The 24796-nt window shown below is 40.1% G+C and overlaps 2 protein-coding genes and 1 long non-coding RNA gene across 13 annotated transcripts in view; 1 reads left to right on the plus strand and 2 right to left on the minus strand.

Annotated features, from left to right (window-relative positions):
* The first annotated feature begins 137 nt into the window (after window positions 1-137).
* Window positions 138-24796, plus strand: part of LOC123847850 (ufm1-specific protease 2) — a 54364-nt gene continuing 29705 nt past the window's right edge. For 5 of the 10 annotated variants that reach the window (XR_010409727.1, XR_010409728.1, XM_064585688.1 and 2 more), the window contains exons 1-11: window positions 138-368; window positions 1825-1903; window positions 4584-4767; window positions 4849-4915; window positions 7406-7563; window positions 7951-8143; window positions 9972-10118; window positions 12766-12930; window positions 13139-13263; window positions 14840-14916; window positions 16009-16133. Coding sequence is in view for 5 of the 10 variants with exons in the window: in XM_064585688.1 (XP_064441758.1) it covers window positions 138-368; window positions 1825-1903; window positions 4584-4767; window positions 4849-4915; window positions 7406-7563; window positions 7951-8143; window positions 9972-10118; window positions 12766-12930; window positions 13139-13263; window positions 14840-14916; window positions 16009-16133 (1551 nt within the window). In the remaining 5 variants the exon portion in view is untranslated. Of the gene's footprint in view, window positions 369-1824; window positions 1904-4583; window positions 4768-4848; window positions 4916-7405; window positions 7564-7950; window positions 8144-9971; window positions 10119-12765; window positions 12931-13138; window positions 13264-14839; window positions 14917-16008; window positions 16134-20221; window positions 20387-20629; window positions 20709-22924; window positions 23053-24796 lie in introns of those variants that run through there. The other 5 variants (XM_045879650.1, XM_064585691.1, XM_045879651.3 and 2 more) reach the window with 5 other exon arrangements.
* Window positions 8138-16760, minus strand: LOC135363705 (uncharacterized). The gene is made up of 3 exons (XR_010409729.1): window positions 16621-16760; window positions 8604-8666; window positions 8138-8286 (listed from the first exon to the last, which is right to left on the minus strand). It is a non-coding gene; the product is annotated as an uncharacterized LOC135363705 (long non-coding RNA).
* Window positions 20459-23086, minus strand: ANKRD37 (ankyrin repeat domain 37). Of its 2 annotated transcripts, none has more exons than XM_045879653.3 (5): window positions 22955-23086; window positions 22593-22745; window positions 21684-21775; window positions 20934-21137; window positions 20459-20693 (listed from the first exon to the last, which is right to left on the minus strand). In XM_045879653.3, coding segments are annotated over exons 1-5 (477 nt in total). In that variant the 5' UTR covers window positions 22982-23086; the 3' UTR covers window positions 20459-20692. The 2 variants fall into 2 exon arrangements, with proteins under 2 accessions (XP_045735609.1, XP_064441764.1); XM_064585694.1 differs by having other exon boundaries at window positions 20934-21155.

Consider the following 24796-nt stretch of genomic DNA (forward strand, 5'->3'; position numbering starts at 1 on the left):
CTGTGGCCGCAGGTGTTTATTGTGACGCGTTGCCTCGGGTACGGGGGAACTCGTTTCAAAGGACGCTACGGAAGGACATGTGGAGAGTTCGAAGCCGCATCGAGGAACATACGTAAAGACTTCAGAGTGCGGGTAGAATGCGAAGGACTCAACCAATAGAATTTACTGAGAAAAGACTTCTGCTACCCGCCCCATTATCCATCCGCGAGGAGCTGTGGAAAGACACGCCCCATGCCGTTGCTGCGGGGCATGTTGGGAGTTGTAGTCAGCCTTCCCAGGCTCCGCCCCTGGAAACTCCACTTCCGGGCCAGCGTGCTGAGCCCTTGCGCGGACGTCAGCGCCCCTGTCATAGCCACGTAGCAGACCTGGTGAGTACCTCCGCTGGCAGTCGACCCCTGCGTTTCCCCTCGGACTTTCGTAGCCGTCGTGGGTCCAAGCCCTTGAAAGGAGCTGGCATTACCGGGGCCCACAGTGGCAGCTGCGAACTCGTGGTTTGGGCCGCCTTTCTCTCGGTCTCTCCCTGGTAGAGCCGGAGGGAAACTGCCCCGCACAGCCTAGACTATCCCGGTTCAGCCGCGGTGGGACCTGCGCTCTCCGCGCCTCCTCCTTATGAATGCATTTTGTGAACGAGGGATTATTTGGCGTCTTTGAAGATTTGAAGTATTGGACCTGGGAAAGATATGAGTGACTTCCTTCGAATACTCTATTCCCTTAGCTCCGGTGATGTCGCACTCCCCCGGTTTCCCTCCTGATTGCTCAGCGAGGTCCTCCAAGCCCTATCCCAGATGTAGTGTTCTTCAAGGATGCTTTTCTTTACACCCTGTGCCTCCTCCCAAATTTGTATCTCCAGATTTGGCAATTGTATTCCGAGCTCTAGATCTATATCTACCTTCACTTGGATAATTGATCCGTATTTCAAACTCAGCAAGTTCAAAACTGACTCCTTATTTCCACCTCCCCTCATCCCACACCCGCTCTTCGTCCAATGATCCGCATTTCAGTAAATCCACCCTGTTGTGCATGCCAAAAACCTGGAAATCATCCTTGACATCTTCCACTTCTCAACTTCTGAACATCTGATCAGTAATCAGATCCTATGCATTCTATTTCTACATGGCTGTCAGTTGTCATTTACTCTACTCCTACCTTCCCTGTCTTTGTCGCCATCAGATCTCAACATCTGTGGTAGTCTCTTAAGTGTTCTTTCAAGCAGATCTTCACCAATCTGTGCCCCTGCCTATGGAATGGGTTCTCCCACCTCCACCCGCCTCTTTCCTTTGCAATTGTTAATGCTCATACCTACTTACCCTTCACATCTCAGCTTAAATATTATTTCTTCAGAGAGGATCTCAGTTCAGAAGCCTAGGGAGGTTGTAGTCCTTTCACTTAAGATCTTTTCTGGAATCATCCCAACAACCCTATGAAATAGTAGATTTTGCCAATTTTACAGAAGAGGGCAAAAGTACTGAGCGATTAGTTACATTGTGCAAAATCATACAGAGTTAAAGTGCTCTTGCCTTTTTAACTTTTGTCTTCTTCAGTATTTTTCATTGTCATTAAATAGTTTTTGTCCAAATGGCAACTGTAGAACTCTTCATAGTGCAAATTGTTCAAATGATTGCCTAATATTTGTATGGTAGTATTGTTCTTTAACTGACTTCTTATTAATAACTATTTAGGTAGTTTCCAGTTTTTTTTTATTAAAGTTAAATTTTTACTGAACTTTATTTCATTAGAACAAATTTCCAGAAGTAGAATTGAGTCTCACTTGTATGAGGATGAATTTGTTTCGTTTTACAATGGAATTTTGGTTCTCTGTCTTAGGTGATTTCAGAGACTATGGATATACTCTTCAGAATAAGAGGAGGCCTTGATCTAGCTTTTCAGCTAGCTACTACTAATGGTAGGTCTGACCAAAAAATCTCTCCTTTTTTATTATAAAATTGATGGTGAAATATACTGGGATCCTCTTCATTTTGCAAATGAAACTGAGTGAGGATAAACTCAAATCATGTGGTTAGTGAGTTCTGTAAATTGGATTTAAACAGGCACTGTGTTCCAGCACCACTACTAGCCTGTGAGGCTTCTCTGTGCAAATTAGAAAAAGATACCCCCTTTCTTAAAAAAACTTCACTGCACACTGGAAGAAAATTGTCACAATAAATACACATATCCACAATGAGCACGATGTAAACAAGGCATGTAGATTGCAGACTTGCACCTATACATAACCCTGAGTCTCCAGAGCCCACCCTCTTGAAAGTTATGTTGTTTTGGAATGGCATAAGAATTCTATGGGAGAAATATCAGCAGAGTTTGTATCAAGCAAATTCTAGGATGTCTTCCTATCTCTGACTTGGGCTAAGGCCACAAACAGAAGTAAAGAATATCAGAAGAGAAAGATGAGTTGTGTTTGAAGGGTGTTTCATTTAAGATACCAGAGTATATCAAGTGCAGATTCCCAGCAGGCATCGGGTGATTTGAATCTGAAATTTAGGGGAGGGTGGGTGGTCAGGACTAGAGAGAAAGAATATCTCTGAAGGATGATCATTAACACCGTGATAATAAATAAAATCACTCGTGAAAAGTATGATCAGTGGTGTCAGAAACCACAGACAAGTTCAGAAAGATAAGGAATGAAAAGTGCCAAGTTCCTTGTAGGAGGTCACTAGCTGGCCATCGTTTCCTGGCCCTGTGGAAGTAGGAAGGGAGAGAACGCAGAATGTTCTTTCTGACTCATCCCTTTATGCTAAAAAAAATTGCTCTCAATCTTGGTCCATTCGAATCCCCACTCCCAAATGAATGAAAGTAAGTCTCTGGGACAGAGACCCAGGCATCAGTAAGCTTTCTAGGTGTTTCTAATGTGCCATCCAGATGAGAACCATCTTACAAAGACTAAATCAAACTCATTTCCAGGCCTATCTTATTAGTAAAGTGTAGTTCTCTAATATGTTAACTTGTGTGGTTAAAGCCTTATATTTCACAACTCCATATAAATTGAAGATATACTTTACTATGAACTTACTGCAAAGTATAATTAATCCATTAGTAGATATAATAATGTAATTTCAAATGTAAACAAGGGCTGCAATACTTTTTACCAAGTAATTAACATATTTGAGTTTGTCTTCTGACTTGATTATATTACTCCTACAATATCAGACTCTTTCAAACATTCAGTGAAGGGAATCATTAATGAGAAAATATAGAGGAAGGAGATGCTTAACTTTAAAGACATCACAGTTTTTTCAGATTAGTTTATCTCTTGGTCCTTTAGGGATAAACAGAAGGTAATCCAGGAATTATGTTTATCTTTTGTAGTGTAGCTGAAAATCTTTAAATTTGACCTTCTGAAACACATCAAGATGTCTTAAAATCTGACTTGTTATAAGTAATCTTTTCTCTACCACAACCCCAAGGTATTTATTTATCAGGATATCAGTGTGATAAATACTTTAACCACCAGGTTAAATAGGTTTAGGATTTAAGAATATAAAGCTAAAATAAGTATATATTGTCTTCTTTAAATATATCTTCTTGAACCATGAAAATGTTTTACATATTCCAAAAATTATTGTAAATTAAAAAGAAATCCCTGAAAATGAAGTCAGACAAGTGTCAGGTTAACGACACATTACACAGAAAAAACTTTGACTTTAGAATACAGTACTTTGGTTGTACTGTATTCTTAGTGGGATAGAGTCCGAAGAGAAAAAGAACTACAAAGAAATTTGAATTTCATTCAACAGTTTTATTGCTACAAGTTATATGGTATTTTGAAAGTAATTTGTGTCCTCATACGTTGCTGGTGGAATATAAAATAGTGCAGCTCCCTTGGAAAACAGTTTGGCAGTCCCTCAAAAGGTTAAACATAGAGTTACCCTGTGACCTAGCAATTTTACTTTTAAGTGATCACCTCACCAAGAGCGTTGAAAACATATATGCACACAATAACTTGCATATGTTCATAGCATTATTCATGATAACCAGAAAGCAAAGAGACAATCCATATATGTATCAGCTTGTGAATGGATAAACAAAGTGTGTTGTATCCATTCAGGGGAATATTATTCAGCCATAAGAAGAAATGAAGTACTGATTAATGCTACAATATGAATGAATCTTGGAAATACTATACAGGGTGAAAGGTAGACATGGAAGGACACATAATGTGCAATTCCATTTATAGGATGTGTTCAGAATAGGCAAATCTATAGGGACAAAAAGTAGATTAGTGGTTGCCATGGGTCAGTGTAGGAGGAATGGGGAATGAGTGCTGATAAGTATAGGTTTCTTCTGGGGTGATGACGGTGTTTTGGAATTAGATAGTGATGATTGTAAAACCTTGTCAATATGCTAAAAGCAACTGAATTGTATACATTAAAAGGATGAATTTTATGGTCTGTGAATTTTATCTCAATTTTTTTAAAAGAAAGGCAAAATTTTTTTTTAATATTATTGAATCTGCAGAAGTTATCTGGGAGTCAACTTTACTGTGTTCTACTTTTGTGTGTTTGGAATCATTCATGTTGAAAAGTTTAAGATTTTTCTCATTAACTTCTATTTATTTGCTTTTAATTTAGAAATATTTATCAAGAAAGCACTAAAACATGTGCTGAGTGACCTGTCAACCAAGCTTTCTTCAAATGCACTTGTGTTCAGAATTTGCCACAGTTCAGTGTACATATGGCCTAACAGTGACATAAACACCATTCCAGGAGAACTGAGTGATAGTTCTGCTTGTAAGAACATAATGCGCTTTATTCAGTGAGTATGTTTGAAAATTGCTAGAAATGTTTTCAAAATGTCATCTCATATTATAAACATCTTTGTGTATTAAACATCTAGCTTTGAACAGGAAGAAGATACCAAACGAAAATTTATGAGAAAGAAAGGCAAAAAGTTATCAGACATGGTAAGCAAATCACCTGTCTTCTTAGTGTTAAAAATTTGTAATCCTTGGATTTGGACTGGAGTGAGATCTTAGAGATTATTTAATGCAACTCTCTTAGTTTTTACGGATCAGATTATTGAGGTCCAGAAAGAATAAATGACTTGTCAGAGGTTGTATCTCTGTTTTACATGTCTAAGCTTTTGTTCCATATTAACACATATCTTAATACATACCTTTTTTGGGATGCTTTCTGTATTCCCACAAAAATACACAGCTTGAGTATGTTTGCAAATTACTTTAAAAAGGAACCATTCTGAAACATGACAGAGACACATTATGCTGTGAGATAGTAAATAATAAATGATTTACTTTTCTTCACCTTGTTCTTAGTGCTGGTGCTTTTTGAATCAATGTTATTGAGGACCTGCCATATGCCACAGACTTGGCAAATACTAGAGATGAAAATTGGAGCTACTCCAGGGGAGGAAGTTGTATGAAGTTAATACACTACCGTGTTTTCCTAGGCTGTTACAGGAAAATAGGGTGGACATGAGGTTGGAGAGCTAGGTGGGGGCCACTTCAGAAGAAGCAGAACTAAGCCAGCAGCTATGGTAACAGAGGAGGGAAGGGATCCAAGAGATATTTAGGAGATAAAATGGATGATCCTTGGAAATGAATTAGTTATGGGATGACCATTTTCTTGCTTGGGTAAAGATGGGTGATGGGGAAGACAGGAGGTCAGTTTTGGTCACATTGTTTGAGACACCAGTGAGATGTCCACATGAGCTGTTAAATTTACAATTGGTAGCTGTTAGATTTAAAGAACCTGTGGGCTGTGGATCAGATGATTTGAGAATTACGAGTAGTTGGAGCTTGACATTTTGAGGAGTACGGGTCAGTTATTTTGTAGAACGTTCCTCAGTTGGGGTTTGTTGTAGGCTTCCTCATGACTAGATTCAGGTGACGCGCTGTTGATAGGAATATGGCCGAAGTCATGTCATGTCCTCCTTAGCACATCATATTAAAGAGGCATATGCTATCAGTCGGCCTCTGGCATTGGTGACGTTAACTCTGATCACTTACTTCACATGGTGTCTGCTGGTTTTCTTCTCTGGGTGAGGGCACTATTTTTTCCCTTGTAAGTAGTAAGTATCTCATGGTGAGAGGCTATCCTATTCCTCACCAAAGTTTTACCCACCACTTCCAGTATCAACTGATAATTTTTGTCTGAATCCAACATTAACCTGATGGTTACAAAGTGGTGATTTTTCTGTCATTTCCTTCTACAGTTCTTAGATGACATTATACCATAAGGAAGAGCTTTGCTTTTCCCTATTTATTTATTATATGCGTGGAAGCATAGGTTCCTGTTTTATGCAGTGAGTTACAATCTGTTACTCTCATTAGTTATTTGGATGCTCACATTTCCAAGATTTGGCCAATGAAAGCTTTTTCAGGCTGGCTCCAGTGTCCTTTGGACACTGTATTTTCGAGTACTTCCTACTTCTTCCACAAGGTGTTCTAGGCACGTCATGTACCGTCCCTGTTCCAGCTCAGAAATCAGCCATTTCTCTAAGAAGCATGCACATGTATACATACATACCGTACATGTATACATACATATACACACACACAGACACACACAATACACTCCTATTTATCTATGTAAATCATATTTATATTTCCAATTCTATTTCTACCTCACTGAATTTGTAACTCTTTGCCAGTGAAACACCCGGCTTCCAGTATTCTCAATCTTTTACCAGATTTGTTCAAAATAGAAAGTGTTTTCAGAGTTGTTATTCCATACCACTGTCAAAATCAAACCTACTAACGGAGTTCAGTATTTGTTTATAGTTCCTATGTCTTTAGGCCAGAGGTTTATAGTTCTAATGTATGTTTAAAAGTTCCTTTGGTGTGTGGTTATTGTATCTTGTTCATTTGATTTTTTTTTCACTTTAAGTCTATACAAAAGTAGAATAATATGTGAATCCTGATGAACCCTACACCAGCTAAATGTTTATCAACACACACACACACAAATGTTTAAAAAAAAAATGTTTATCAACAAATGGTCAGTCTGATTTCATCTTCATCCCCACTCCCTCTCCACCTCTCCTCAGATTATTTTGAAGCAGAGGAGATTTTTTTTTAAGATAAGATTTGTGCTTTTATTTATTTTATTTTTTTTTTAAGATTTTATTTATTTATTTGACAGAGAGATAGCAAGAGCAGGAACACAAGCAGGGGGAGTGGGAGTGGGAGAGGGAGAAGCAGGCTTCCTGCCGAGCAAGGAGCCCGATGTGGGACTCGATCCCAGGACCCTGGGATCATGACCTGAGCCGAAGGCAGACGCTTAACGACTGAGCCACCCAGGCGGCCAGGATTTGTGCTTTTAAACTACTTACTGTAATACAGCTTTATATATGGCCCTTAAAAAGTCATTTTACTTGCCCTTTATATTTAATGTTCAATGTGCTGTAAGTTGACTATTGCTGTTTATCTTTATAGCATCAAATAGTAAATATAGATCTTATGCTGGAAATGTCAACCTCTCTGGGAGCCGTAACCCCCATCATTGAAAGAGAAAACGGAGAACACCACTACGTTAGTATGACTTTACCCGTTGATGTAGTTCTATCTGTTGCTCCAGAAGAAACATGGGGAAAGTAAGTATTTTGTACTACTACTGACACATTTAAATAAGCACTCCTCTCCAAAGTAATCAGAGCCCGTTTTTAAATATCATATAGACGTATCCAGGATTGTTGTTATTTTTACTATGATTTATTCCTTGTTTGTTATTAAGCTGAGTCATCTAGTAATTAAATGTTTATTTAGAGGAAGTAGGGTACTATGCAAAAACCTAAGAGGTTTTCCCTTTACCTACACATTGGAAATACACAGCCTACTTAATTTTGCATAAATTTACACTTCGTTTAATAATCCTGGTCCAATTGGGTTTTTTACTGTAGTTAGGACATATTAACTCTCCATTCTCATTTATCATAGCCACTATAACTTTTGTTAATGCACTTGAATATTTCCCTCCACAGAGTTCGTAAACTTCTAGTTGATGCAATTCATAATCAGCTAACTGATACGGAGAAGTGCATTTTGAAATATATGAAAGGAACATCTATTGTGGTCCCTGAACCATTGCACTTTTTATTGCCAGGGGAAAAAAATCTTGTAACAATTTCATATCCATCAGGAATTCCAGATGGTCAGCTGCAGGCCTATAGAAAGGTAATACCAAGGAGTGCCTGGGTGGCTCAGTCGGTTAAGCATCTGCCTTCTGCTTGGGTCATGATTCCAGTCCTGGGGTCGGGCTCTCCCTCTGCCACTCCCCCTGCTTGTGCTTTCTCTCTCTCTCTGTCAAATGATAAAATCTTTAAAAAAAAAAGGGAAAGAAAGAAAAGTAAAGCTAATACACTTATTCTTAGAAAAACTATGACCATCATTCATTTTATATTTACTTAAACATTTCTAATAAGTGGAACTTATTTTATGATTTAATATGAAAGTAGAATCAGACTACTATTTTTACGTGTTATTTAATTTCTATTGACATATAACTTTTTAAAAAGTATGTTAATGAAAATATATGCTAAACCATATGTAACATTTTGATTTCAGACACTCATTGTGGTTCATATGTTCTGTGAAATTTTTCCATAATGAAATACAGAAATGAAAAGATGCTTACATGCCTTGAGCTGCTGCTGAGTGTTTATAAATAAATTCCTTTTCCCTTCCGTTACTTTCAGATCTGTGAAAGAGACAAGATTACAGTTAGGGAGGGAAAGTTAGGATTTATGCTAATTCTAATTAGGATTTATGGTAATACTTTACCCCCCACCTCCCAGGGTTATTTGGGTTTTATTAGAGGCGTGTTGAAGAAAGCCTGATCAGCATTCAAAGAACTGAGATTTATTAATGAAATGACTGGTTTTGGAGTGCATATTTTTGATGTGTGGTCTTGCCTGGCACCCATCAAATTATACCAGGGGAGCATCTTCCGCACCCGTCCCTGAGAGGAGGGCGAGTCCTGTAACGCTCTGCTCCGTCTGTAAGTGCTGGTGGACCTGACCTGCAGAGGTGCCAGATGATCCCATAACGGCTGCGAGAGTACTTAGGAGACACGAAAACGACAACGTCAGACTTTACAGAGGAAGGGCCACGTTTTTATACAGTTGGGAAAATTTTGCATTTGAAACATGTGTGTGTATTTTAATTTTGATGCCACATTGGTTGGTTCCCTACCACCAATGCCTCCTCCAGAATTTACTCACCACCCCTTGTACTTGTTAAGTACTTTAAGCGTGACTTTTCAGAGTGCTGTCATGTAGATCTGTCATTGTTAATTACAACTTACTCATTTTACAAGGCTGTCTCAAAACCAGTCTTTAGCCTGGATGTATTTTAACAGACTGTTATGATAAATAATTAATTTGAAATTATGTGACTTCTCTCACTCTGACAAATTACAGTTGACCCTTGAATAACACAGGTTTGAACTGCAAGAGTCCACTCGTACACAGATTATTTTCAGTAAATACAGTATAGCACTGTAAATGTATTTTCCCTTCCTTACGATTTTCTTAATAACATTTTCTTTTCTGTAGCTTACTATATTGTAAGAATACAGTATATAGTACATATACAAAATATGTATAAGTCATTAACGTGTGTATGTTCTCAGAAGCCTTCCAGTCAACAGTAGGCTATTCAGTTTTTGAGGAGTCAAATCTACATGTGGATTTTCGACAGTGTGAGGGCTCAGTGTCTCTAATCCCCACATTGTTCAAGGCTCAACTGCATTTTCATTTTTTCTGTGTTCCCTTCTAGTTTCGACCCATATCCATGGAAAAACATACATAACTCTCATTTGGTTATAGTTTAAATCTCACTCTCTTCGACCTTAGTGAATTATATTAAAAGTGTGTTTGATAACTTTTATAGCCAATATATAGTTAATTTTGTTTTCTGTCTTTAGTTTGAATTTGTTTACTGATGAGTGAGGAGTCTGAGTTATTTAACTTTTTTCTCTTCTATTGATTCTGGTTTCATTTAGGAATTACATGACCTCTTCAATCTGCCTCATGACAGACCGTATTTCAGAAGGTCTAATGCTTATCACTTTCCAGGTGAACCATACAAGGATGGTTACATTAGAAATCCGCATACTTATCTCAATCCACCTAACATAGAGACTGGTATGGTGAGTTTAATAATTATTTATGGAGTCAACTGATAATCCGTGTCAGTGGTGATTTTTTGTGTGTATCCAGTGGAAGTTTTAAGGATTGATTCAGAATGTATGTCGTCTCTAAAACAAAATTTACCACTGTTTCTTATAATAATTGTTGCTTAAAATAGCAGTATTCACAGTAGTCTAAAAAGGTCATAAATAGTATGTACCACAGTTTTCCTATGGAAATTCCATTCCCTAATTTATTTAAAGGCTGATCCCCATTTATTTTCATTTTGAACCTGAGAAATCACACTAATTAATGAGCATGATTCATTATTACTTTTTATTCTTTGCTGGATTTCATTTGCTAACATTTTAAGATTTTTACGTATGTGTTCATGAATAAGATTGGCTTCTGAATTTCTTTCCTCACATTGTTCTTATTTCATTTTTGTGTCAATAATATCCTGGCTCATGGAAAGAGTTGGGGAGCGTTCCCTTTTTTATTTTTTTAATTTTCTAGAGGAGTTACTGTAGGATCGGCATGATCTTTTTTTGATCATTTGGTTAAACTTACCTATAAAATAATGCTGTGCTTAGCATTTTCTTTGTGAGAACATTCTTAATAAGATTTAATTTTATTAATGGTTATAGGACTTTTTTCATTTTTCTAAGTTCTATTTACCTAGGTCTTAGTCTCTTCTGTAGTTGTAGTGATTTTTTTTTTCATTCTTTATATCATTTTTATGCCTTTTTTTTTTTTTTTTAAGTTTTGGCTTTATTGACCCCCTTTATTGTAACTTCTATATTCTATTTCATCAATTTTTTGTTCTTCTTCCTTTACTTTCTTTGATTCGTTGTTTTTCTTCTCACTTCTTAAGTTGGGCATTTTGCATATTGTTAATCTTTTTTATTCTCTACTTTAAGGTTTTAAATTTCAAGCAAAGCACTGTTTTCACAGATTTTAATTTGAAGTATTTTAGTTTTATTCAGTTCTAGGTACCTTCACACTTCTATTACGATTCTTATTTAATCTGTGTATTATTTCAAAGTGTTTTTTAACATCCAAATATATTAGAATTTATTTATGTAGGTATGTGTGTATGTATTTTTACTGATTTCTGACTCTTTTGCCTGCCGGTCAGAAACAACTTTTATGTGGTACAGATTCTGAAATTTATTGAGACATACTCATTTACTGTGGATGCTATAGAAACCACAGATTTGGTAGCTTAAAACTACACAGATGTATTCTCTCAGTTGTGGAGGCCACCAGTCCGAAATCCCTATAATGAGGCTGAAATCAGGTGTCAGTGTGGCCATGCTCCCTGCAAGGGCTTTGGGGAGAATCCATCCCGTGCCTCTTCCAGCTGTGGTGGCTGCTGGCATTGCTTAGCTGCATCGCTCCCATCAGCCTCTGTGGTCACGTTGCCTCCTCTTCTCCCCCTGTGTCAGATTTCCCTCTCCGCTCTCTCACAAGGATGCTTGTGGTTGCATTTCAGGCCCACCTTGGATAGTCCAGGAAAATTTCCCGTATGTTAAGATCTTTAATTTAATCACATCTGCAGAGATTTCCCTCCCCCCTTTTTTCTTTTTTTGCTTTCTGACCATATAAGGTAGCCTTTACAGGCTCCAGGGATTAGGAGATAGATACCATTTGGGGACCCTTTCTCCACCTACCACAATGTTCTAGCTAAAAATTTTGTGTGTGTGCTTGAGAAGAAAATATATTGTCTAATTGTTGGGTGAGGATTCTATATTTGTCCATACTTCTTCTTACCTAATTTTTAAAAAAATATTACCTTACACCAGTTTGTGGAGAAAAAAACACATGAGTATTCTTAACATTATACTACAAGAAAGAAGTTATATGATCTTGGCCTTTACTTAAGGATATTTAAATAGCATACCTGGGCTGTAATCAATGGCAGGTTTACAAAATTGGAGAAATATTCTTCATATGTCCCATTAAATGGCCCCTTTGTTTGTTCATTCCTTTATTCCTTCCTTCATCATTTATTCAGTAAACATTCATTGACTATTAACCGTTTGCCAGACCCACTGTAGAAGCTTGGGCCCAGAAAGAAAGAAGACACAATACTTGCCCTTATCAAACTCACATATTAGTGTGGTTAAGCAGAGATTTAAAAAGTAATAAGTAAGGTGTCAAGTAGTGCTTTGAAAAATAAAAAAATAAAGCAGGATAGAGTGACAGCCACGGCAGGAGGTGGGTGGTGAGGGAGTAAAGCATGCCATTTTTAGGTTGGACGATCATGGAAGGCCTCTGACATTTGAGCAGAGACCCAAGTGAAGTAAGGGTGCAGAGCTGCAAATTATTTGGGAAAAGTGTTCCAGGCAGAGCAAACCATAAGGCTCTGACATCAGATTGCCCCGGGCATATCTGAACCTAAAGCAGAGCCAGCAACAGGGGAAAGTGGTACAAGATGACATTGGAGAGGAGGCCAGAGGGCAGGACTTGCCAGGCCTTAGAGCCTGTGGTAACAACTCTGGACATTTAATAAAAAGCCAAGAAAGTATCATGTTCTCTGAAGGCATTTTTGTAAGGAACTGAAGTAACAGTCCAGCTCTGAGAACAGTGAACTTGTCTTGGATATATGTATAGAATATGTGCATCTATCTTAAATTAGTACGTTACTATATTCTTTTTATATAGATTTATGTGGTCCAGGGCATCTATGGTTATCATCACTACATGCAGGACCGGATGGATGACAATGGTTGGGGCTGTGCTTACCGATCTCTGCAGACAATCTGCTCTTGGTTCAAACACCAAGGCTACACAGAGAGATCCATTCCAACACACAGGGAAATTCAGCAGGTACAGAACATGCCATTTAAAATTCTAATCAATTGTACATTTCATTAGCCTTAATATCCTACTAATAATGATTATTACCTCGTGGTACAGACTTATTTCTGTTTTGAAGGGAAAAAAAAACATACTCGTAATCAGGGAAAAGGTCCTAAAAGTAGTTTTTAATAGTTGTCTTGTGTATGGATTTTTTTGTGTTTTTAATTACACAAAGGCTCTAGTTGATGCCGGGGACAAACCAGCAACGTTTGTTGGATCACGGCAATGGATTGGATCTATTGAGGTACAGCTGGTACTGAACCAACTGATTGGTGTAACTTCAAAAATACTGTTTGTCAGGTGAGGACACTTTAAGAAATTAGTGATATCATTTCGAAGCAAGTTTGTCATTTTATTAAAAAAGAGGAAAATTATATATTCTCTCCTTTCTCTTCCTACTCACTGTTTTTACTTTCTCTCCTCCACATTGCCTCATTGCTTTACAAATCTCATTTTTTAAACCCTGAATTTTTTGGTTATTTTTTAGAAGGCTTTGAGTTGATGAGTAAACTTTGCAATATATACTTGCATGGTGTAGACCTAATTTAGCCAAGAAGAGGAACACTTGGAAATATGTCAACTTTGACTGGAGTTACAGAAAATCAACTTTTTGTTTATCCTCAAGTCTTTAAAAAGTCTTAAAAGGAAAAAAACAAATGTTGATCTATGACTGCCCTTTCTGTGTACCTCCTGCCCTTTTTCTTCTTAAGATGCCAATAAACTAATAATGTGTCCAAATAATATATTCATTTTTTTCCCAGTACAGTTTAGCCATAAGTCTAGCATGAAAATATGAGCAAATATTCAGGTCATGATTGCAGGGTCCTGGGATCGAGCACTGTGTCAGGCTCTGCGCCCAGCATGGAGTCTGCTTGAAACGCTCTCTCTCGCTCACTCTCTCTAAAGTAAATAAATCTTTAAAAAAATAAAAATAAAATATGAACAAATAATAACTAAGATTGATTTCTATGACAATAACTGGCTTATTCCTTATTAGTGAGCCTATGTTTTAAATACTTTTTCTACTATAATAACCTCAATAGATACAGTAACGTTATCCTTTTTTGTCCCATGTGCTTATGTCCAAGAACGTATGTTTTCACAATTGCAGTTTGGATTGTCTGTGGAAACCAGAGCTGACAAATAAATGATAGATTAAGTAGTGAAGCATATGGTGATTCAAAAGTGAACATTTTGGCACATTAAAACTTCGTACGTTCCTTACTAAGCAAGAGCTAAGGATTAGCCACCACCTGGCACCTCCAATCTAAAAAATAATCTCCCTTCATCTGGCCATCTTTCTCTCTTCTCAAAAGGACAAATTGTATAGGACATTGAAATATTCCCTAAAATAATACGTTGTACTTGAAAACATTTTGCAGTTTTCACTTTGGCTTCATAGATATCATCTGTTTTGATCCCGAATCTCCTGTCATGTAGACAGGGCAGGGGTGATTGGTCCCAGTCTAAAGATGAGGAGGTACAGACGGAGTCTGATGGCAAGAAGACAAGAACCCAGGACTTAAAACTCATTCTTCTGAAATTAAATCCACCCATAAGAGCCCCATGGCCATCAAGGTGACCACTTTCACTCATCCGTTAAAAATCCTTCTTTATGCAGTTCCAGAAGCAAAGAAGCAAGGTCTTCTTGCTTCTTTCCTAACACATTTAGTGGCCTAAATACATCGAGAGGTTATGGTGCTTTAAATTGCTCTCAAGTCAGTTCCCTACCACTTAATGTTATTTAAATTTATTTCCTGTTTTTTTCAATAACTAAGAAAGAAAACAAAACGGTAGAAAACACTGGCTCCCAAACTCCTTATTTGACCTTAGTGTGAGAAGATCGTTCATCTGATGGAAAATGATTTCTTTCTAGCCAAGGTTGTGAAATGGCCTCTCAAGGACGGGAGTTGACTAATCATTTCCAGACTGAAGGAACTCCAGTCATGATCGGTAAGGTGTTTTGGACATCTTTGGCTCTTTGGGTAAAGAGAATTTGTAAAATTTGTTGTTAATATAAATAATGTCACATAAAATCAGTCATTTTTAAACATTTTAAAATTAGCTTTCATACCGTACATACTGACCTCTGGATATTTTTCAATTTTTAAGGTGGGAGGAAAGTTATAAGAAAGATTGTAATAACCAGAAGTAAAAGCTAAGAAGAGAAGTGATAACTGTTGAAATATTTGAAGAGTGGAGAACAGTATAGAAAATAGGCCGTGGTCACTCAGTTGAGCCTACTAAGTCTTGGTGCTGTCTCTAACTTGGCTGGCTGTGTGGCATTATACAAATTGCTTCACCTCTCTGGGCTTTATTTGTAAAGGGGATCAGAGGAGTTGATCTAAATGTTGATGCTTCTGTGAAGAACAAGACTTGATCTGAGATGACAGAGGCAGACTAAGACTGGTATGTAAGATACGCAGGGAGACAGATTTAGCAGAGTATCAGGAGGACCGGAACGGGTAGATGGGCTGTCCCACGGGAGGCCCTCAGAGCAGAGGCAACATTGCGTGTGTGCTGAGCAAGGCTTCACAGCGGTGACTGTGACCCTCCATAGCCCTTTCTGAATCCAGTGTGGGTAATCCCATGGATATGGCAGTGGAACAGAAACCTGATGTGAGTACAGATATGATTGTATCTTTTCCAATTTTAAAAGATACAATTTTATCTTCTCAGAGTGTACTTGACATTGTGGTGTTTTATAATACAGGCTAGTCACCTTTAATACTGTGTTATATCAATCAATAGGCCAAATAATCTTTTTAAATTGAAATTGAGGGGCCCCTGGGTGGCTCAGATGGTTAAGCGTCTGCCTTCGGCTCAGGTCATGATCCCAGGGTTCTGGGATCGAGCCCCGCATCGGGCTCCCTGCTCGGCGGGAAGCCTGCTTCTCCCTCTCCCACTCCCCCTGCTTGTGTTCCTGCTCTCGCTGTGTCTCTCTCTGTCAAATAAATAAATAAAATCTTTAAAAAAAAAAAGAAATTGAATAAGAAGTTGCGACTCATACATGCCCTCTCATATTTCATATTTCTCTTGCTGTAGGGGGAGGAGTTCTGGCCCACACAATACTAGGAGTGGCATGGAATGAGATTACAGGGCAGATAAAATTTCTGATTTTAGATCCACATTATACAGGCGCTGAAGATCTACAAGTTATTTTGGAAAAGGTAAGTATCTTTTTAACACAAATGTAGATGCAAGGCAAAGAACCCAGAAGCAAAGGAGAACAAACTGGCCGTTAACAGAAAGACTATAAACCAAGGGCTGTGATATACACTATCAGGAGGTATTCTAGGGCTGTGAGGACGATCTCTTTGGATAGAGACACTGTCCAGGTCCCAGAGGGAACTAAAGTGAATTGCAAAGAACAAAATTCAGGTTAGATTTATGAGGACTTTCTTAGTTATTGAACTTAATAATGGAACCAAGAGCTTATAAATATATTCTTTTGGAGATGTTACAGTTTTGCATAAACAAATGTATTAAAATAGAGTGGGTTAAATAACCTTTATAATTGTATTACTAACCTATTTTAAGTAGTATGTTGGACATTATGGAGGCTTGACTACGTCTAATTTATTTATATATAATTTATTCTCATTCTAGAAAGGATTTGGATTTGAGACAAATTTAAGAGTATTCGTAGATACTTACAATACCAGTTAAAGGAGGTATAAGTTTAGGGCGCCTGGGTGGCTCAGTCGTTAAGTGTCTGCCTTCGGCTCAGGTCATGGTCTCAGGGTCCTGGGATCGAGCCCCGCATCGGGCTCCCTGCCCGGCGGGAAGCCTGCTTCTCCCTCTCCCACTCCCCCTGCTTGTGTTCCCTCTCTCACTGTGTCTCTCTGTGTCAAATAAATAAATAAAATCTTTAAAAAAAAAAAAAAGGAGGTATAAGTTTAACCTAATGCATAGGCAGCTAATTCTCACATGTGAAAACTCATACTAAAACTTTAGAAGGCAAGTATAATAAGACATAACTTGAATTTTAACTTCTATATTTTTTGCCAAATATATTAAAATTACAAAGAATGCATACAACCTTTTCAGCCACAAACCAATGAATATATCCTACTATTACCCACTACCCTTCATTTTTCTTGTGTTGCCACTTAAGTCAACATCGCTAATAACCAATAAAAAGCCTTCTCTGAATTTTGAAGTTGTAGTATAATTAGGTCATCTTTTTTTTTTTTTTTTTAAACACAATTCCTAGGGATTTGGGTGGTTTAGCATTGAAATTCATTCGTGAGACACTTTCAGAAGTTGAACAGAATGTAACTGCATGAAGTTACCAAAGCCCTAAGGATGAGGGGTTTAGTACATAAAGAGCTTTGGTGTGTGTGTGGCTGAATTCTTTTATAGCCCAGTTTAGTAAACTATTTCGCCAGCGATAAGACTATAAATACAGGAGATAAATGTGTCGTGCTTTTATCTTTCAAGGCATTTGGACTTGGAAATCTGTGAAATGTTTTCTGCCAGCACACGGAAGTGGGAGCAATATTTACTCTCTTTCTGTAGCCAAGTGGTCCCTCACTCATCATTAAGTACTAAGACACGTCCACTATCCGAAGCAATAGGGGTATTAAAAAAGGTCTTTAAGAAGCTCTTAGTCTAGGGGCGCCTGGGTGGCTCAGTCGTTAAGCGTCTGCCTTCGGCTCGGGTCATGATATCAGGGTCCTGGGATCGGGCCCCACATCAGGCTCCCCGCTCGGCGGGAGGCCTGTTTCTCCCTCTCCCACTCCCCCTGCTTGTGTTCCCTCTCTCGCTGTGTCTCTGTCAAATAAATAAAATATTAAAAAAAAAAAAAAAAAAGCTCTTAGTCTAGTGTAGAAGACAAAAGAGATCCGAAAAGTATTCCCCAGAAAAAATACGGTTATCGAAGGTAGAGTTTACAAGGCTGATCAGTAGAGGGATCCTTTAGAGACCGTGAAAGGACAGCAGGCCATGTTCCCAGAACATGCCCAGTTTTGGCAGTTTGACATGATTAGAGCCGGCGAGGAGGTGTGGCTGGAGGGATAGGCAAGGGCTAAAACTGTGAGCCAGGCCGAGAAGCAGAGCACTTAGATTTTAACTTAGAGGCAATGAGGAGCCTTCATTATTTTAATGAGAGGTATGATTACTTCTTTCTGGCTAGTTTGAGGAACTTTGCAGTAGATGGAATTGTCTAGATAGGGTTTTCTGAAGCAGTTGTATAGAATAAGGCATTGTCCCTGATTACTTTCTCTGAGGATTGTACTGTCCTTCTTTGCTAGTTAGATTTCTGTAGAGTTTTCAATTGTAGAAAACCCTCTGCCCTTTTCGCACGTATAAGGAACCACGAAGCCAAGGCCTGGCCGTCAGTAGTATTGACTCTCACCGACTCGAGAATCTAGAGCAGTGTCTCAGAGCCTGGGCTGCTGTAACAACACCATAGCCTGCTTGGCTTATAAACAATAGAAATGTATTCCTCACACTTCTGGGAGCAGGGAAATCCAAGGCACCAGCAGGTTTGGTCTGGTGAGCCCCACCTACGAGTTCACAGACAGCAGACTTTTTCACTGTATCTGCACAGTGGAAGGGGCCTCCTTAATGAAGGCACTAATCCCATTCATGAGGGCTTCACTCTCATAACCTAGTCACGTCCCAAAGGCCCCGCCTCCACATACCATCACCTTAGAGACTAGCTTTCAACATGAATTTTGGAAGGACACAAACATTCAGTCTAGCAAGGGCTGTAGGGACAGTTCTGCCTCTGCTTGACCTCTCTTGACCCTCTTGTGGAACTTTCCTGTTTGAAGTTCCCAAAGGGAACTTGTCGCCTCAGAGAAAAAGAGCACCCTGTCTACTCCCCTCAGTTTCTGGTTTGGGCATCCTCTCTACCCACTTCTCTTTATAAAATAATTTGAGTCTGGTTATCTGGAAAAGCCTAAAAGATTAAAACAGAGAGTATAAGCCTTTATTCATCATTAAGAAAACAGATTTTAGGACATTAAATTTATTAGAAAAAGTTTTGCTTAAAAAGATAATAAAAAAGAAGCTTATTTACATATAGAAACAGGTCTCAAAGACAAAAAAAAAAAAAAACCCACAAATTTTGCAGTTACCTGGGGGCAGATAGGACTGATGGAGGACTTTTTACTTTCATTTGAACTTTGATAATGTAGATCTTATTTTTGCAATCAGAGAAAGAAAAATGCAAAAATTAAAGAGCGTCTCTACTCAGCCCTCCAACCTCCACACTAAAAAATAGAGCTACGCACTATCTTCTGTAGAAACCATGAACTTTAGCTCTAGGTCACTGCCAGAAGACACAGCAGCTTCCAAGTTAGTTAGGCTAAGGGATAAGACCACACTACTTGTCACTCACCCAGTGGTATTTAAGAGTTCTAGCTGGCCTCCTAACAAGTATTTTGCAAGCAAAGCATTTCATTTCAGATAACTCGGACTAGTCATTAGCTGGGTCTTTAAGAAAATAAATCAATGGCTCTAGAAGAGATTTTGTGAATTTGTATTCACAGTGAGACTTTGTTTGAAAGTAATTTTCTCTGCTGGGGAAAACGATGGAAAAGAATGGAAAGTGGAAGGATTATAGCCTGAGGACAGTGAAGGGCAATTCAAGAGGCCAGCACAGATTTCTCCCTGCCACACTTCCTCATAGCTAAGACACACAGCGTGGTCCCTAAGACAGCCTTTAAAGGACTGCTAAGAAAAACAGATTGCCAATTCAACTATGACCTACCTGCCATTGACTGCCAGAATTATAAAACTTAGACTCAGTAAAAATGTGGTATTTGGGAGGCGCCTGGGTGGCTCAGATGGTTAAGTGTCTGCCTTCGGCTCAGGTCATGATCTCAGGGTCCTGGGATCAAGGCCCACATCGGGCTCCCTGCTTGGCAGGAAGCCTGCTTCTCCCTCTCCCTCTACTGCTCCCCCTGCTTGTGCTCTCTCGCTCTCTGTGTCAAATAAATAAATAAAATCTTTTTTAAAAAAAGATGTTAAAAAAAATGTGATATTTGGAGTAACAGTTACCATAAGGAAGCTTTTTCTTTTTTATCTATGATTAAATACTGTAAAATTAAAAATTTTTTAACTCTATCTGAAATGGACTCAAGTATGTTACTTTCCTATGCTTTATAGGAGTTCAAATCTTTTGAGTTATATAAGTAGTCTTATTCTGGGATCCAGCTGACAGAATGGGATTGTAGAATGTTACAGTTTTGATCATGTAATCCTATAATCTAGTAAAAGGTTTTCCTTTCCCTTCTCCCAAATCTAGGGCTGGTGTGGATGGAAGGGCCCAGACTTTTGGAACAAAGATGCTTACTATAATTTATGTCTTCCTCAGCGACCAAATATTTTTTAAAATATCTTAGACTCAAAGGCTGTAGTAAAGTTGTATTATAAATTTGTTAATAAAGACTAAGTTTAACTTCGCTTTAAATCCTGGGTGTAGTCTGATGGTTTAAACTACAGTTTTTTTCAAAGGCTGCAGATAACTACACAAAGAAAACAGTTTATTCTTTAGTATTCTTTAATAACTTAAAAGACAAAAAGCAGGCACAACCAAAATATTACAGGCATGTAAAAACATGTATTCTTAAATGTTATCTTCACTTAGAAGAAAGTTTTCCTCCTTCCTAGAAGGAGCTGAGATACACCTGGTGAGCCAAAAGCCATAGCTTCTGGCTGGGCAGTGGATCTGCACGGAGTGAAGGCTTTCTTCAAACCTTTTCAGGACCAGCGTGAATCTGTGGTTAAAAAACGTAAGTGACATTAAGAACTTTTTAAAAAAGGTTTCCTCCCCATCCTTCCATTGTGCAGGATGATTTCTGGCCTCTAAAATCTAGCAGAACTTACTATAACCAGTATTAAAATGTGTTCACAAAAATAAAAAGATACACTAGAAATAAGACTGCCGATGTTTAAATGAAACAACTGCTGAATAAGCAATCCCTGAGGGAGGAAGAAAACAGTACTGAGTTACTTACCAACACTTCCTTTTTCCAGTTGTATTTTCTACACTTCCAAAACTTCGTTTCTGTCTGGGCACTGGAACACAATGATCTCTATCGGATCGGTCACTTGATTTTATTGTCTGCATACATTTAATTGTTGTAAGAAACTTGGCACATTCTAGAAATCCACAGGCCCAAGCAAGATCTTCAGCTGTTTGTCCATTCTTATTACATAAACTGAATTTAAGACAAAAACTGAGTTACATAAAAATTGGTACTTGTTTAGTTTAGTTTTTATTATATCCTTCTACAAAGGAGCTTTGGGCTCATACAAATGTTGGTTTCAGAACAGAGGTAGTAAAGGAATCAGAGAAATTCCAATATTCCCTGCTATTGCACCCTAAGAGGCTGGCGCAGAGTTCAGCACAGAGTGGACATTCCATTTTTGAATGAATGAGTGTTCTGTGCTCGATATAATAAGTAATACTCAAAGGAAGTCAATGAGAACTTTTATAGAAGGGATTATCCCAAACCAAAGCTAAGATGTAATACTGCCACAAGAGATGAACAGAACTGCACCTCTGATTGCTAAGGATCCATTTTTTTACTTAAATTTAATAGTATTAGGTATCATTAACAGCCTAAATTAACATTTAAATGACAACTCTAAATTGTCAATTAGGTAGGCAAGCATTTGTAAAAGCACATGTAATTCAGCTTCAGGAGTTTGATTAGCTTAATCCAAGAAAATACAAAATTTGAAGACACTGATTTTATACTTACTCAATTTGGGCATCCCTGGCTACGAGCAGGCTAAGGCACTCCAGACTTCCCACTCTTGCTGCCTTGTGTAGCGGAGCCTCTCCAAAAACATCCTTAAAGGGAAGACAGCACGTTTTAGTCTCTCCCCGAAACAGTTTCCGTGGAAGTTGGTAGGGGAAGTCTAATTACTGTTTAAGAAAGCCAGTTAGAACCACACTGTACTGAATTTTTTAATTCAAGGGTTTTTTTCAATAAAGTTCACTTGGTGCTCTATTAAATACAAAGTTTTCATCAATAAAAACACATGCAGCCACAACCACCTACATTAACACTCAGGTGAATAAAAAGCAGAGTATTACAAAGGTAAAACGATTTACAATTTAAACTCACCCTACTTTAATGTTCAGTGGGCGAGGCAGACTACCGTAAGAAAGTTCTGTAGAAAACTGTAATAGTTGAAAGTTGGCCTCACAACTGTTATTTAATTACCGGACTGCGACTTTTAATTTGGTAATGTAGCAACTGTTGCTTTTGAAATAAACTGTAGACCTACGTATGCTGAGCAATATCCTAGCCAGGAGCCATACAGATGGCTAAAGAGCACTTGAAATGTGGCTGGAAATGTAAAATACACACCAGACTGAGAAGTCTGAAAAGAAAATGGAAAATATAAGTAATGCCTTAAATTGATTACATACTGAAATATTGAGGTAAATTGAGTTAAATCATAAAATTTCATGTTTCATCTTATTAATGTGGCTACTAGAAGGCTTTACATTTCTTAAGTGTCTCCCTTTATATTTCGATCAGACATCTCTGCGAGAGCCACGTTTACAGCAAGGGAAACCGTATTTTGGCGTCTGCGAAACGTTGGTGTGGATCCGGGTGGAGGGGAGGGTTGTACACAGCGACAGTCAGTAACCTAGTTACCTGCTGGTTGAGGTCGGCGCCAGTTTGCAGCTGCCACAGAAGCAAGCAAGCAAGGCCGCCCCCTGCGGCCAAGTGGACAGGCGACTGCTCGCAGGGATCCGGGGGTGCGTTGACCGAGGCGCCGGCCTCCAGCAGATGCTTCAGACTATCCACCTGCGGGAGAACAGCAGCTCGAGCACCCCTCTTGCCTGTATCCAGTCCCGCGCTCTCCCGCGGTCGAGAATCTTCCCCCACGCCCCAAATCTAACTCTGAAGAGGCCTGCCTCGGCAGCGCGCCGTGCTCAGTCCCCCTCGCCAGTGCTCCCGAGCAGACAGACACCCGGAGAAGTAAGCCTGCAGGACGAAAGGGGCCCGCGTCTCACCTCCGGGTTGCAATCAAGCAACAGCATTTTCCGCCTACAGCAGAGGACGGCAGGCCTTGGGAGTGCAGAGCGGCGGGGCAGGCGCTGCGGACCGGCAGGTAAGAGTGCACAGCCGGCCGGAGTGCGGGAGGATTTAGATTGCCCGGGCCAGGGGGCCGGCCCCCCGCCGCCGCGCCCCAGCCCTGGCCGCGCCCCCGCAGCCTCGCCCCGCGGGCTGCCGGCCCTTTCCCCGCCCTGCGGGAGCAGCACGTACACAAACACCGGCACGTGCCCCCGCGAGGCTGGCTGGGGACCGAGGCGCGGGTTTGCCAGCCGATTGGCCAGCCGGGAGGCGCCAGGCCCGCCCACCTCGGGGCGGGGCCCTAAGTAGCCCCGGCGGAGCCGCAGTGCGCGTGCGCCGCCGAGGGCGCTGGGCGGGGTGGGGGGGGGGGGCGGTCCGGCGGCAGCCATGAGGCGCGCTGAGTTTGGCACGTCCCACACCAGCGTGCCCGGCCCTTTGGTCCCTATGGAGAAGCGGGAGTCGCGAGCGAAGGTTTTCGCCTCTGCTAGCACGCACGTAACCAGGAAACGAGAGAACTCTGGCAGCACCACCTCTGGAAGCCGCCGTGCGTGGTGCTGGCGCCGCGCGTCCTGCGCCCTCCAGCTCGGGAGGAAGGATGAGCGTTCCTTTGGCGTCACGTGCAAAACCGCCCCCCGCTCGCCTCTGTCACGGACGCCCTGGGCTTTTCGGGAGGAAAGCGGGAGCTGCGGGGGCGGCGGGGCGGCTAACGTGAACTAAGGTGTTACCACAGGGACTGCGCTGACCACCCCCCGCCCCCCAAGCTAAACGATTTCTCACGCGGGGCCCTGTCGGTGACACCACGCCCGTATTGGGAAATCCGGTAAAACCCAGCCAACCATTGTACTGCGTCCCCTCCTGGGGACTGGGTGAAGCACCGCTGGGCTCGTCGCCTGGGGAGAGGCTGAGAGCCGGGGCTGTTAACCTTGAGCTTGCAGAAAGGACGAGGACACTGTCAGCCCGAACACTCACTGGGGGGCGGAGGGGGTTCGAGGAAAGTCGGACCCAGACCGAGAACGTTTGTGACCTGAGGGGCTCTGCCGGGGCGGAGCCGCCGCTGCCTCGCGGCCGCTCCGAGGGGAAAGCGCGGGAGGGGGACGGGGCTGGGTGGGCGGGGGCGGCGGGGGGTCTGCATACTGTCCTGCTTGAGTCGTTCCTTTCGGTGCTACTTGAGAAACAGACTTCCTGACTTCGAGCTGTAGCCGTCCGCACATCTGTCATCTCTTGACTGTCTTTTCCTGAACGCTTCTTTCCAGATCAGTCTTGCCAGAAACTAAAGCTGGAGCCGTATATTCATTTTCCTTGACATCCTCAGTGATTTCCTCCTTCCTGTTCATACCTTTGAGAGCAGGACTGATGAGGAAATTACTATGCTTTTGGAGGACAAGCTCAATGAGTGGCCTTTTAGTTCTAATTTTGGTTGCAGGATCTTATTTTGTAGTAAGAGCCGTAAAATAATTTTACAATAATAAATTTATCATGCACTGACCCAAGGGGTAGTTTTCCACATTCTTATTCGTATGTATACCTGAACATTAATGTGTGTGTATGTGTATATATATATTTATGTTCAAACATAGAATCATGCTTGTGTTCTGTATTTATATTGAAACTATTCAAAATACCTTTTTTATGATATTTGAAGAATATCAGATCTGTGAGAACACATGATCACTGACCGTTTCCCTTTTCTCGTGTTTATCAGTTAGGTGAGCACTGTTTTTTAAAGAATATAATTAAGCTTCAGGTTCACACAGATGAAAATGAATTCTTAAATTCTTTTT

Source organism: Mirounga angustirostris, unplaced genomic scaffold (genome assembly GCF_029215605.1).
Source record: "Mirounga angustirostris isolate CCGP_5_RB_7025 unplaced genomic scaffold, mMirAng1.0.hap1 SCAF_2, whole genome shotgun sequence".
NCBI classification, from domain to species: domain Eukaryota; kingdom Metazoa; phylum Chordata; class Mammalia; order Carnivora; family Phocidae; genus Mirounga; species Mirounga angustirostris.

Bases quoted from the DNA above. Each gene is read 5' to 3' on its own strand.
- ANKRD37 (XM_064585694.1), bottom strand. From the start codon at position 22,981: ATGCTGTTGCTTGATTGCAACCCGGAG. The intron at 22,746-22,954 runs GTGAGACGCGGG...GTTCTCCCGCAG, and splicing joins TGCTTGATTGCAACCCGGAG to GTGGATAGTCTGAAGCATCT. The intron at 21,776-22,592 runs GTAACTAGGTTA...CTTCCCTTTAAG, and splicing joins GCGCCGACCTCAACCAGCAG to GATGTTTTTGGAGAGGCTCC.